General features: G+C 43.5%; 3 protein-coding genes across 3 annotated transcripts in view; 1 reads left to right on the top strand and 2 right to left on the bottom strand.

Moving 5' to 3' along the window:
- creb3l2 (cAMP responsive element binding protein 3-like 2) overlaps positions 1 to 6013 on the bottom strand; it is a 27493-nt gene extending 21480 nt beyond the window's left edge. The window contains exon 1 of the mRNA XM_079755461.1: positions 5527 to 6013. Within this exon, the coding sequence (XP_079611587.1) occupies positions 5527 to 5625 (99 nt within the window). The 5' untranslated portion in view covers positions 5626 to 6013. The remainder of the gene's footprint in view (positions 1 to 5526) is intronic.
- Positions 6014 to 6570: 557 nt separating this feature from the next.
- On the bottom strand, positions 6571 to 10373 carry ssbp1 (single-stranded DNA binding protein 1). Its single transcript, XM_079755511.1, has 7 exons — positions 10264 to 10373; positions 9581 to 9645; positions 9335 to 9392; positions 8877 to 9029; positions 8576 to 8663; positions 8264 to 8352; positions 6571 to 8041 (listed from the first exon to the last, which is right to left on the bottom strand). The coding sequence occupies exons 2-7, from the start codon at positions 9602 to 9604 to the stop codon at positions 7998 to 8000; spliced, it is 456 nt and encodes a 151-aa protein (XP_079611637.1). The 5' UTR covers positions 9605 to 9645; positions 10264 to 10373; the 3' UTR covers positions 6571 to 7997.
- A 3224-nt stretch (positions 10374 to 13597) lies between these two features.
- The window catches only part of LOC307089707 (uncharacterized protein), a 1415-nt gene continuing 12 nt past the window's right edge, over positions 13598 to 15000 (top strand). Inside the window, exons 1-2 of the mRNA XM_079756116.1 lie at positions 13598 to 14197; positions 14537 to 15000. The exon at positions 14537 to 15000 is cut by the window's right edge and continues 12 nt beyond it. Coding sequence (XP_079612242.1) covers positions 13856 to 14197; positions 14537 to 15000 — 806 coding nt within the window. The 5' untranslated portion in view covers positions 13598 to 13855. The remainder of the gene's footprint in view (positions 14198 to 14536) is intronic.

Raw genomic sequence — 15000 nt, 5'->3', positions numbered from 1 at the left:
TGTGGATTCGGCGTAATAAGCCCTCTCACTAAGATGATTGCTACCTTCTTTAGGCCTCAAAGGCCTGCATGGAGCAAACTCCAGCTAGCTGGCTAGCAGAGACTCCAGAGGTTCACTACGGTTGCTAGCTCCAGCGTGGGGGTTGCGTCAGATTTTTAAAGCAAGCGGTGCTGTCACCAAGCCCAGAATCGAGGTCAGGCCCATGCTTGCTCCATGTGTGCACCAGCAGCGTTCCACACTGGCTTCCAGAACCATCTCTCGTGTCTTTCTGGAAGCCTAGACTGGAAGACCCGGCTCTCACGTATCTTCCTTCCTTGCTCCACTCGTGGGTTTGACGCAAATTCTTCTCGCAAAGTTGAGAAGAAAACTTGAGAATGTTCCTCCTGAGGTTTTTGTGAAACGTTTTCTCTGGGATTCACGCCATTCATGACAAGATGGCCATGGGACGTTCTTAAGTCCAGGTCAATGTATCACCTTTTAATACCTGTCATTTTTAGCAAAGGAATATATATATATATATATATATCACGTAGAAAGAGCTACAAATGTAGAAATATAAATAAATGTCATTAGTTAGGAAAGGCCCGGATTTCTCATAGCCAGCTATTTTCTCTGTCTGAAAAGAAATCAGGTCCTGAGGGTGTGAGTGTGTTGATGCTTGCATGTAAATGCGTTTGTGTGTTAATGTGTGTGTGTGTGTGTGTGTGTGTGTGTGTGTGTGTGTGTGTGTGTGTGTGTGTGTGTGTGTGTGTGTGTGTGTGTGTAAACCATAACCTGAAGATCCAGCTGTACGTCAAGATCCTCAAGAATGAAGAGCAGCATAGAGGAAATACTGGCTTGTCTTCATCGCTCTTTGCATGCATTGTGAAATTGAGACTGTGCTGTGGTTCGGCGGCTGTGCGTTATGATTGGACCGTTTGGTGAGCAGCTGTGCGTTATGATTGGGCCGTTTGGCGAGCTGAAGGTATGCGTGCAAACGTGTGTGAGTTTGGCATTATATCAAAGCGGGCCAAGTTAAAGAGAGATAAAGAGAGATAAAGAGGGATACAGAGAGAAAAACCAGAGTGAGTAAAACAGAGCTAGAGACAGAGACGGAGAGAGAGAGAGAGAGAGAGAAAGAGACAGAGATGAGTTAACATGCAGGATGCCCTGCCCCAGAGGAGAACAGGCACTGGCCTGAGAACACACAGAGTCAAAAGGAGCAAGCTGTATTGACCTAGCCTGTGTGTGTGTCTGTGTGCACATGCATGTGGTCGTGTGGGCAGCAGACACGTTTGATTAGCAGGCCTATCAGAAGTGTATTGTGTGTGTTTTGAAAGAATTGACCACTCAACCACACACACACACACACACACACACACACACAAACACAGGAGCTACAGGGTCGGGCTGGCCCATAAGAATGTCAAAGTGAACTTGTGTTACCATTGGACCTGCAGGTGAAATACCCATGCTCATCCTCACCACAACATAGACACATTATTCTTTCGGTACACTGTAGGAAAGAAAGACTGCAGGATTCACAAGCCATAGAGACCTGAACTGCAAGTTCAGTTCTGAGGAAAAAATGAATGGATGTATACAGTATATATATATATATATATATATATATATATATATGGGTAATAATGTGAGGAATGTGTGTGGATACGGGCCGATATTTGAATATTCTACTGCATAAATACCTAATTACCATAGGTATTTAGGTAAATACCTAAATTAAATACCTAAATACCATATTATGCGTCACGGAAACCAAATCACTCATAATGCAAATATCCGTCTGACAAGTTAGACAAAGAAGATTCTATATTTGACGCTTTAAGCAAACAGTGGCTCTACGCGTTACTGTTACATAAGTGAAGCACTTCTGAGAAATGCTGGAAGCTGTTGTAGAATGCAAATACACTCTCTCGCTTTCAATCGCCCAGATGTGTGTTTGTGTTTGTGTGAACGATGGGGCACCATGTGTCAGATCGCGAGTGTGTGTGTGTGATTATAGTTTCCTTATGAAAGATCAAGGTTCAAGGGAGTTCAGGGAAGATGGGTATGTGACGGTCAGACAAGGTTTTATTCTACCTTATTCTACCCAAGCGCGCACGCGCACACACACACACACACACACATACACACACACACACACACACACACACACACACACACACACACACACAATTGAATTGCTAATTAAAATTCTCGATTCATTACAACAAATGCAAAAGGAGTGGTGTCTGGTGAGTGACCAGACATCTGATGAGACAGATTATCTTGTAAACCGCCTCGTTGACGGCGGCTTTCTGAAAGGCCATTCATTTATCCGTCCCTGGGTGCGTGGACGGGTTCACGGGGGGCTTGTAAACAACAGATAAGCTACAACTGTTCCCAGATAAGCCCAGCATGTCACAACAACAGGTAACGGCTAAACTAGAAGTTCACTGTGCCAAGCTTCCTATCAGTCACCACAAATATTCATCAGGAAAAACATCAGTAGAACCAAAACCATGCCTTTATCTTATCAGGTAATTGTCATACAAGTGTACATGGCTATTAGCTGACATGGGCAATTACCATTTCCAAACACACCAACAGTTATCACCCTTGATAACAGTCTTTGGAAGAGAACATATAGAATACAATTTCTCCAATTGTAGAGTTGTAAACTCATGGGCAAGAAAATGGGTATAGAAAAGGTCGCTGATAGAGATCGGTGTACAAATTCTAAGAATTGGGGCATTTAATTGATAAGGGATTTAATAAGGTGGGCTTGTAACCTATATATGCTGATCTATTTATAAATATGAACCATGTGACAGTTTATGGGCCTGACACAGAGAGAGAGTGGGAGGTGTAGGCCCATGTCTTAATGAGAAAAACAGGGTGGGTTGTGTTAAAGCAACACACACACAGACTCAAAGTTGACATTGTTGTTAGGAATGCCATGTCAACTAACCCCAGGAGGGAAAGTGATTCTGTGCCCCTGTGTGTGTGTGTGTGTGTGTGTGTGTGTGTGTGTGTGTGTGTGTGTGTGTGTGTGTGTGTGTGTGTGTGTGTGTGTGTGTGTGTGTGTGTGTGTGTGTGTGTGTGTGTGTAAAAAAAGACCCAGAGGAATGAGGAGAGTTGGGAACAGCCAGGAGAAATAGACAAAGACGCCTCTCTGTTCTCCTGCCATCAGAGAATATTCACCTTTCCTCTCAAGTCACTCACACTCCTCTCTCTCTCTCTCTTGCACCCTCTTTTTTTTTGCATAGGCTGCACATATGAAAAGCCCTACTATGACAGCCTAGCTAAATATAGAGGTCACTACGTTAACTTGTATATTAGAGGGCCCATTCATAACCCGGCATGCCTTCTATATAAACCACTCAACAGTAGCTGCATAGTGTTGTGAAAAAGTGAGCTGCGCTTTCACTAACCAAACAAGACCTTGTTGATCTTTGTTTCTTCACATCTTTAAAAGGCGGTTTATTGTCTGATATATAGTTCCACTGTGACTTCCCTATGTTGTGTACATTGTATGTTTTCACCCTATTCGCGGTGGGAGTGAAGGAGGTCACTTAACAAAGGTGAGGGGAAATCCTTTTGTCGTACTGAATGTAGGACAATAAAGTGTTGGATCCGGATGACAACTGCTGAAGGGCCCATGAGCCAAGTGCAGACACAGCAAATGAGGTTCGTTGAGGGTTCGACACAATAGGAGTGGATCCGACAACCTAAAAAAATAGGGCACTGTAGTTTGCACACTTAAGCCATCCGTTATGATTAGGACTGTGGTTCCTTTCCTCACCTTTATCTCCCGGAACGGTATGGAATTAGGAAAGGGTTTAACCGAGGGGGATTTCATTCATTGATGGATGAGTTTAATTTTTGACTTGGTGTCACATGAGGTGACACTTTGGCTTTCACTGCTCAGGTTTCTCGTCCCGGGCCTCGGACTAACCTGTCCTGCGACCTCTTACTAGAAGTCCACAGCATACGTTTAGGGAAGTAAGGAAAGGTGCCAAACAAAAAAGGCTTTTTTAACTGAGTTAGGTGTGTGTAGGCACTCCGGGATGGATGCTAAATGAACCCCCCGGGCTGAGGGGGGATGGGGCAGGGTGAGAGGCTTGTTTAATGAGGCTGGGACCTGCTGCTTGTTGCCGCATGCATAGGCTTTAGCAGACACATACACACACACACACACACACACACACACACACACCATATTACCTGACTGTCTGCAGCCCTAACCTGGACTATGCCAAATACCACATTATCAGTGTGTGTGTGTGTGTGTGTGTGTGTGTGTGTGTGTGTGTGTGTGTGTGTGTGTGTGTGTGTGTCTCAAGAGGTGTCTGATTTCAATCCTGCAGGCCAGCTGTTTTTTTTTTCCCCAGTAAACCCAATCCCTCCTTGTACAAAAACACAAATGCACAAACGAACACACACATGTGCGCTGCACACACAGCGCTTTTGGCCCTAAAGAGCTTCTACCCAGAAACCATACGGTTGAGACGCATACCATACCTAAATTGCATAACCAGACAAAAGTTTTCCTTTAGACGAGGGATCCCGTAAGGAGGCACTGTGTGTGTGTGTGTGTGTGTGTGTGTGTGTGTGTGTGTGCGCATAGGTACACGCAAGTGCGCGTGCACACACGCGCACTTGCGTGTACCTATGCGCGCACGAGGGTAGCCTGTGGCTGCAATAAAATGAAAGCTTTCTCGATAGTGGAAAGGGAATTATCCTGTCATCTGCATAAAGTAAAACAGTCATACATTATCTATGGAAACCCTTGTATATATAGGCTAGGCTATATCTATTCATGTTCATACTATATACATGAATGCATAGAATAGTTAGGTGGAAAAATAGAACGCAGACTCAAATGAAGGGATTAGGTTTTTGACGTCCATGAAAACAACTCACTAAACGTGCTTCTCCTTTTGTTCTATTGGTATTTAACGATAATGACTAATGATTAGGGTTGTTCAGGTCAGGCGTATTATTCAAAGCAAGCTTTCTTTGGATGCATAACTCTCTAAAATTGTTGGTTGCAGGTTTTTACGACCCGCCAGGTATTCGGCTCGAGGCCCCCCTCTAATAGGAGAGAACCACTCCAGACGACACTTTTTCAAAAGCATTAAGCACCGAGAACACCCACTTCACGCCAAAGGCTCAAATCATTATATATTATTGTAGCCTACAGTATGGGGGAACCCATCTGAACAGTAAACCCATTAGGGCTATTACTTATCGTATTGGGTTATGGCTGAAAGATGTGCTCTGTGAGAAATGTGAACTATGACGAGGAATGGAACCAGCATCCTGGACCCCAAGGCTCGCCCAGACAGAGGAGCGCAGGGGACGCATCTGGATCTCTCGTGCACGCACGCAAGTCTCACGCGCACAAACATTCAGGCGCGCGCACAAATACACGCACACAGACAGACACATACACACACTCTTTTAGCCCTGTATAATGGGGGAGAGTGTACATAGCCTTTGATACATTCATTTAGAAAGTCTTCCAAACAATGAGCCACTTACGGTGCCGTAAAGACCGTTGTCGTGCTCCCCGTTCTCCGAGATCTCACTCAGATTCCGATCCCAGTGTAGAAACGATTCGCCACTGTCCATGATTTCCATCCTTTTATTTTAACGCGGATTCTGGGCCCGATCTGTCCTTTTATCTTCAAATAACGTGATGTCACCGAAACGATGTTTTCTTGCAGAGAAGTAAGACTTTGTGACTCTCGGTCGCTCTTTTATTCTGCCTAGATATCGCTCAAGTCCATGCGAAAAGTTATCAACAACTTCGGTATGGGAAAGACGCAGATGTGCTTCGCCCGACCCTGAAGCATTAATCTTCGTGAATAATCGGCTTTGTTTTCGAGTGAATGATCACAAACGTGGAAACTGCAGCCGGCCAGCTGGGTCTTGTTTATCTTCTTGATTCAAGGTCTACTGGAGTTGAAAGCTCTCCTCCTATTCTCTATCCTTGGGAGAAGTTTCACCAGCGGACAGCTTAGGATATGTGGGCGGAGTCTTGCGGCGGAGCAGAAGAAAGGCGTATCTTCGTCATAAGAAATAACATTTGTGTGTTTATGTTAGGAGAGAAGTCAGCAATGCATTTTTTTTCAAAAACCTATTGTGCCATAAATAGTCAATGTTTGCTTCTAATAGTTAAAGCCTAATTAGCCAGAATCCACAAGTTCCTTACGGTCCAAGGCCCGCCCACATATTTCACTACAGCGAATCAGGTCGTCCATAATGAATGGCGGCTGCAACGGCCAATTGCGTTGCTTTGACTCATTTTGTCATACTTTTACAAATAGTAAAGCCAATAGAATACTGTCTGTGCACTACCAGGGACCAATCCAATAAGGCCAAGAATACCTCTGACAAAAACCCACCTCCATTGAAAGATATAAAGCCAATCAACTTGCAGCCAAATATTTATCATAGACCAACATTAACTTGTAACAGAGCGAATTTCTGAGGCATTAATAATGTATGCCTTGTTTTAATCATTACAGAAAGGTAGAGTGGGCAATGTCTGTCAAAAAAGATAAGATAGCATGCATTTGAATACATCTTTAAAGATATTATCAAGATAAAAGTACAAATAACTTAACCGGGAACCATGGGAAATTAAAGTAGGCGGACGCAGAACGTGTTCCACACTGCTTGCAGCCAAATACATGCCATCAATGCAGCCAACAGAAAAAAAAAAAGTGGAAGTAGTTTGAACTTTTATAAAGAAGCATATTTATGCCCTCTGGTAATCCATTCACAATTTGATTTTGACAAGTTGATTCCTTAAAGTAAAACGAAATAAATAAATCTCCATTTGTGTACCGAATAAATGTTGTATTCACATATACAAAAAGGAATTTTGTTTGCCTTACAAAATAGATCTGTCAACAACGACAGCAAATGGCAAACAATGAATGACTTGCTGAAACTTTCTGGTTTGCCTGCTAAAGGAAATTCAACGGACTTAGCCGCAATGGAAGCAACAACCACACTTTGCACAACTAAAAGGGTCACCGCATCGTGACTATATGACTTATTTAAGGACTAGAGAGGCATAAAATAAACCAGACAAAAAAAAAAGACTTTTGTTCCAAGTGGAATAAAAATTAAACAAATATCAACTTTAGCGACACCAAAAACTAGGAAATGATACTCCTAAATGCATCCACAAAAAAATCTTGAGAATTGCTACTGTGACTAGGAATTGGCAGGGTTATCACCATAAGAATCAGGAAATGTAACAAGATAGCAGTCTTACTGTTAGAATAAACAACAGAATAGACTTCCTGTAACTCAAACCTTCCTTTGTATGAATAGCAATGAGGGCAGTTGTTGTTGGGTCAGATATCTTTATATTTATCGTTGCTATACTATTTGTTGCAAATCCCTTAAGTGATTCCAGCACTTTCACTGTGTTGTTAAACTCGATTTGGAAAAGGTTTGACGTAAAGCCCGATCCAAAAAAGAAAAACAGCAAATCGGACATTGGTTAGATGTTTTAAAGAATTGAACATGATCAGTAAGTGATTCAAATATCCATATTGATGACGTAACATTTTTAATACATCATAATTGCTTAAAGCATTATGCTCTGGTTGTTCTATTGTCTTCCTACCAACCCATAACTAACTCTGTTGCAATTGCTTGTCACATTCATTTTAATACAGTGAACTCCATAATATAGAGAACATATGGGATTATGTATATATATTTGTAAGTATCAGACAGTTTACCCATGACATAAACAGTAGACCTCTTTCTGCTTCCTTTACCACTAGAGGGCGCCAAAGTCACACAATGCATTGTGTTGCACTATATTCTGTCCCCTTAAAAAGTTGATACAAACAGAGCTCCTCTGTTCCTCTCTTTCTGGTCAGTGTTGAAGTCCTCAGACGTTTGACTGAAGAACGATCTAAGAAAATGAGTTGAGATGGGACTGGGGGACTTCTTTCCATAGTGGGTGTAGAAAAAAACACTTTTCTTCATTGTCGTTCTCGTACGTTGTCACTCAGAAAGACAATGTTGTCTGAGAAGAAAAATATATATTTAAAAAGTTTAAGTCTACGTTTTTCTTGAGTGTCAATGGCCATAACATAATTTGTATGCATGTGTGGGACAATCAAAAAAGATAATATCAACATTTTCATAAACTCATCACAGGCACTACATCAAAATGATTTGCATGTACCAAACTACGTGTGAAGATTTTGCATAGTGCTGCAATCAGTTGCGTGTGCGCGTGGCGTACCTGCGATGATGGTGGTGGCCTGGCGCCGGACCTGATTCTTGTCTACATACTCGCCGTAGTCCAACTTCCCCTCCACCAGAATGCGGGCTCTGTGATAACCAATGACGGAAAGGATTTCAGACCAACAGCTCAAACTTTACTAACGCAAACATGTAAACACCGATGAAATTTTTATTCAATTATTCATGTGCCAAAAATTTAAAGGGGGGGGGGGGGAAGTAGTACAGGTACACTGCATTGGGTCGGGCAGCACTTTCAGCTACTACACTTTTGGTGGTTCTCATGACTAGAAAGGTTAGCGGTGGTCCATACCCCTTCTTGACGTACTGGTACGCAATGTCCCTCAGGCCCGGTTTGAATATGGACACCCGGTGCCAGGTGGTCTTCTGGCTGACGTCGCCTGGCACACAAATGGATCATCACTGCATGTTATTACTGCTAATGGATACACAGTCCATACTGTTCGACTCAAATGTATCCCTTAATCACTGTCATAACACTTGTGGACCTTAAAGCTGAGTGTGTGCGTGTGTGTGACACACAGCTGGTCATTGATGACATGTAAACAACATGTCTAAAAGTGAATAATGTCATGAGGTGTGGTCGGCCGTACCTTGCTGTGAACTCTGCGAGCCCCCCTCTCCCTCCCCGGATCGCCACATTTCATTGGTTGCCATGGAGAAGATGGTTACCGGGTTTCGGCCCTCCACCTGTCTCATGACAGGGTCCTGGCCCACACGGCCTAGGAGCTGCACGCGGTTGATCGCTGGAAGACACACAGACACACACTTTATGAACATTGTTTTACCTTATGGCAATTGGAAACACTTCTGTGGCCTATTACCCTAGCAACAGCCCGATGACAGCAACTCATTCAGACCTTTTTAAGTCCTTTAATGACCGACCTATCAGGCCACTGCTGTTCTTTCACATCAACACCTTTCACATCAAGTTCAATAATGGTCAAACACAAAAACAAATTTCTTAAAAAATATACCTAACAATGTAAAAAGAAGATTCATCTCTATAGGTGCAAACCACAAGTAAATGCGCACACACACACACACGTACATCTCTCCAGGATGAGACTTTGGTCTGTGCTCACGTGCCGCACCACCTGCCTAAACATCTGTGAAGTAAAACAAGGGCAGCATGTGTCATTCAATCCTTTGACTGCCTAAATACAGTCCCACTCATAGGCATTGTTCCAATGGTTTTAGAAAATAAATTGTTGTTTTTTTACAATTGAAAATGTGTAAAACATCATCTTTAACTACACAAAAAGGAGTGAAACGTTGCAATGGTTTGCATCCTCACCTTTGCAGAAGCGTTTCTAAACATTATCTCTCTGTGCCGAAAACCTCAGAGGAACAGAATGGTGTCTGACAGGAGGGAGAATTAAATGGTTAGAACTGCAGTATGTCGAAAAAAACATACTTTTTAACACATGAAGATGTCAATGCCATTACATGTACACATTTAAAACATGACTAAACACAAATAACAGCTTTTAACTTAGTGAAACTTGATTCAGTAATTTAGAGATAAAGAAATTAGTGAGTAAGAACGCCTTTCCATTATTTTGGACCAAAACAACTGGTGACAGCATGTGTGCGTTGTAGGCCAGTGTTCGTAGCTAAACAATAACTTTACAACATTGTGTTTGGGATATTAATAATACAACCAATTGCATATATCCATACACTCGGATCATCAGCGCTGTTCAAATGTATCTACTCAGTAGCGAGACGACAGGTCATGTGCGGGCCTACAGTGGTCACACAAGGTGGCTGATAGATTAACACATCCAGGAGGTGGAAGCCTGCAGACCTTGCAATGAGGCTGCCGACTCCCGCCATTGCGTTGACATCACTCTTTACAATGATTTTTTTCTTCTTGCATGATAAGATACTAAATACACGTAAGTTTGATGATTGAAGTTAATAATACTGTAATTGTAAATATCGAAAATCAAAAACATGTGAAATTGAAAAACTTACCAGAGTCGCACCACTGAAAAGAATCCTGTAACCTCACGCTGCTTCCGGTCCGTCCTGTTTAAGGGCCGGAAGTTTCGTATAGAAGGTTCCACTTCCAATCCAATGATAATTTGAGTAATCGATAATGTCCAACAACTACGATCAGCATAATACAAACAATAGATAAGATATGTGATCCTTATTATTTCGCAGTGCAACAGTCGGACTAACCCTAATTATTGGTAAAATTGGTATGTGATGCTTCAAAATGAAGCCTGACCCTAGTCCAGACGTACACAGACCGGACTCCGCTAGGATCCGCGCCAAGCCCTCCCCCCCCCAGGAGCAGTGCATACTTTCGCAATCCACCAGTGCTCAGCGGCCAAGCCTGGTATTGCACCATTTTTAGGGGGCTGTGGACGGGTCCGTCAATTCATGGAGTCCCAGAAGTAGATATCGCCGTTCACTCCAATACAAGTGGGGAACAGTAATGTGTCCCCGCAAAAAATGCCTGCATATCAATCAAAGGCTCATAATTATATTTATACAATGTTCTAAAAATATATAAGTCTTTTCTTTTCAAAACGCCTCCTCAAGCGTTTTATTAGCTTGAGGAGGCGTTTATTTTATGTATTTATTTTTTGCTGGAGACGGAGGGGTGGGCAGCTGAAAGGAGTCGTAGTGAAACAAACGGCTCAGTGCCATGGACCTATTAAAGAAGTGAACGGCTCCATTCACTTCTCGTGTTCGAGGTTTTTCCTTTTACTTAACATGAATGGCGTTGAACACGGATATACAAAACACAAATATCTTTGAAATAGCTGGAACAGGCACGGACGTATTGATTACCTGAATGGTTATGGAAGACCTACGTAATTCTCATAATATTGTTAATAGTCTAATATTAACATTTCAGTTGCGTTGGTATTTCATTTTCATTTGCTTGTTTAGCTATGTATGACAGTTAACAATGTTGGTGTATTACAATTCATTATTTGGGTAGTCTACTCCAACTTCGTTGCTGGTCGATATGTAACCATTTACTATTATATAAATTATTGATTGCATTTTTCATAAATAGTTGGAAGGAATCTGTTTCTTAAGCAATAACATTGAACTGTATTTTTCTAGGCCTACATACGTTTACTACGTTGTTTATGTTATATGGAGCAATCTTACATATTTATGAAGATCAATAAAGTTATATCTCTTTTTATTTGAACTGCCTGTATGTCCTCTTGATTATAGTATTACAGTGTGTATGGAATGGAATGGCTCCCTGTCCAAACCTTGCACACTTGATACAGGTGTCCCTCAAGGCTCGGTACTGGGGCCTCTTCTGTTCTCCCTCTACACCAGATCTCTGGGCTCTGTAATTACATCCCACGGCTTTTCCTATCACTGCTATGCTGACGACACTCGGCTATTTCTCTCCTTTCCCTCATCTGACAAAGCCCTGATTGCAACACGCATATCTGAATGTCTGGCAGAAGTCAGCACCTGGACAACTGCCCATCACCTGAGGCTTAACCTCAACAAGACTGAGCTCCTCCTAATACCAGGGAAAGATTGCCCACACATGGACTTACTGGTCACTGTTGAGAACATCACTGTATCTCCTTCTCCAACTGCCAAAAACCTAAGTGTAGTGTTGGACAATCAGTTATGCTACACCGCAAACATCACTGCTGGTGGCCCGATCCTGCAGATTTGCACTTTACAACATCCGCAGGATCCGGCCCTTCCTCACAAGGGAATCAGCTCAGCTTCTAGTCCAATCACTGGTCATCTCCCGCCTCGACTACTGCAACTCGCTCCTGGCAGGACTCCCTGCCTCTGCGATTAAACCCTTGCAGCGCATCCAGAATGCGGCAGCGCGCCTCGTGTTCAACCTACCAAAGTTCTCACATGTAACCCCCTTCTTCCGAGACCTCCACTGGCTCCCTGTAATAGCTCGCATCAGATTCAAGATGATGGTACTGGCATACAAGGCAGTCGATGGAACTGCCCCTGCCTACCTCCAAGCATTAGTAAAGCCACACACCCCAGCTCGATCCCTCCGCTCAACTACCTCAGGTGGACGTCTGGTACCGCCATCGCTAAGAGCAAGCAAAGGTCGATCAGCAAAGTCACAACATTTCTCTGTTTTGGGACCTCAGTGGTGGAACAAGCTCCCTACCGATGTCAGGACCGCAGAGTCGCTCACCAGCTTCCGCAAAAGACTCAAAACTCACCTGTTCAGAGTTCATCTCGAGTACATCTAAATGCCCTAAATGTAAATGTAAATGTGTACCTTGGTTATCAGCTATCATCGAATGTCGTCCAAATGGCTGCATGTGTAAGAAATTGGATTTGAACCAAAAGTGTTACAATTAAATTACATTATGACTCCATCAAAAGCAATGTACACCTGCCATTTACAGTTATCAGTTATACTTCCTAGAGATCTTTAATCGTATTTACATACAGTAGGCCTGATTTCCTCTGAATATTGAAATAAAAAGATTCTCACAATTGTATTTCTGTTGTATTTCCGATCTGATGGGTCTGTGTATATATTTGGTCATTTGATTCTCGTTTTCAGAAACAGAAAAATATTTTTAAATCGAGTTATTACGATTTTTGTTTTAAAATACAAAAATGAAAATTCATATACAAGGTGCTTTTCTTTATAAGGTCAACGTTGACAAAGTAATCTTAAATATAAATTATTGTGGCGAGCAGCACGGGTAGGACGAGACGAGAGTCCAGGTTGAACCAATTATGCAGTTCCGTGCCCCATACACCTCACGACTACGGACTGCCTTTATTAACGACCCCCAATGTAACAGAAACACGGGACAACTGACCCACACACACAACACTCTCACTAATGGTCCCGATCACACTACACATCACACAACAATGGAACAACACACAATTAACACACAATCAATAAAGACCCCAAACCCGTTAACCCCACTTAACCTAACAACAAAACAAGTTGACAAAAGCCCCTTTTGTCAACTGACAACCCCAATTCCCAGGATCCCCTGCGCGACCCCGGAGGAGTCGCCACGTTATATATAATTTTTGTTATTGTTGAATAATAATTGTTGCCCAGATGGCAGGAGGAGTGTAATTTAAAGATCACATATAGAGAATGATCGGGGGGGTTAGTAACTTATACTTCCATGGTTGGTAAACAATGCGAGTGTACTCTTTCGTGATGCTACAATGCTAGAAAACGAGAATATTTCTGCATCCGGTACGTCACGGACTAGGGCGTGTCTAGGCGCCCATGATGCGGAACAAAATCTCTCCTTGATGTTCCCCTGCGCCACTGAGCAGTTTCCATAGGAATGAGTGGGGTGCCATTTTTCAGTCCGTGGTCTATTCTTTTTATGGCCATGATCCGCGCGACCTAGATGTACGCAATAGCGGACATCCGTCCGCATGCAGAACGTGCTTGGATGTTGGTATTAATGAGAACCCACACTGCATGATACTTTCACATCGAGACGCATTTCAGGTCGAACCGGGAACATCGTATATATATATCTATATCTATATCTATATATAGATATATAGATCATAATAACAGGACACAGGTGAAAAGGAGATAAAATAACCAATGGAGTCCACGTTTGAGGAGAAGCTGGCCTCTGAGGTCCGCAGGTACGTCCACCTGTACGACTCTTCCCAGCGGGATTACAAAGACTTCTTAAAGAGCAACAACTCCTGGAAGGAGATCGGAAAAACGCTGGGCAAGGACGAAGCGATCTGTCGAGCCAAATGGAAATACCTACGCGACAGGTTTTCCAAAGCAAAACGTAAACTTAAGTGGGCGAAAAGTGAGGATGGCGGGGTATATGGGGTTCCCACTCTTCCGCCGCGTATTTACACGATGCTGAGCTGGCTGGACTGCTTCATCAAGCATCGTGAGACAGAAACGAAGAGTACTATTCCAAATGAGGTACAAGCTTATTTCCACACGCACACACCTACACACACGCGCAAGCACTCCCCCCCCCCCCCCCCCCCCCCCCCCCACACACACACACACACACGTTCTGTATACTAAATGCTAGTGTATTTTAGTTATTATCTAGTTATTATATTAGTAAACAACAGAAAACAACAGAAAATACACCTAACCTTTAACCATAACCTTCTCAATGCTATGCAAATTGTAATGTTGAACAGTTTCTGGTTGCTGCGGCCAGTGTGTTCTGGTGTGTTCTACATTCAACAATGTTCCATTGTATTCTACCATATGTCCCACCAATCTTTCCTTTGTATCCCTCGATTGTAGCTGGATGACGCCCCCCCTCCCAATAACGAATCCCCAGAGGAGAAGCTGGACGCCTGGCTGACCCCCACGAAGCCGGTGTCCCTTCCTGAAACCGCAGCTCACCCGCCGCCTTCCGTCGCGGTCGGGTGGAGCAGCTGCCCGCCCACCGAACCGTCAGCCAAGCCCGAGCCCGGGGGGTCCCAGCAGGCCACTGCGAGGCCGCTGTCGTCGTTGTCGTACATGGCAGCCTCGATCCGGCAGGGCCAGGCAGCCCGCCGACGGGCGGCCAAGAGGAGGAGGCGAACGGTGGAGATGAGCGGCCCGGCGCGTCCGGTCGCAGCGGCTGCTGTACCGAGAGGAGACGAGGACAATAATGACGACGTGTATTTCTTCGCCGGTACCGTCTGCCGTTTCCTCCGGAAGGTGCCCGAGGATAGGATCGATGACTTGATGCTGAAGATCCTGCATCTCATCAGGGAGCATCA

The sequence above is a fragment of the Pollachius pollachius genome (genome assembly GCF_949987615.1).
Source record: "Pollachius pollachius genome assembly, chromosome: 18".
Classification (NCBI taxonomy): domain Eukaryota; kingdom Metazoa; phylum Chordata; class Actinopteri; order Gadiformes; family Gadidae; genus Pollachius; species Pollachius pollachius.
The sequence above is the reverse complement of the archived record's forward strand: the minus strand, read 5'-3'. Positions and strand labels throughout refer to the sequence as shown.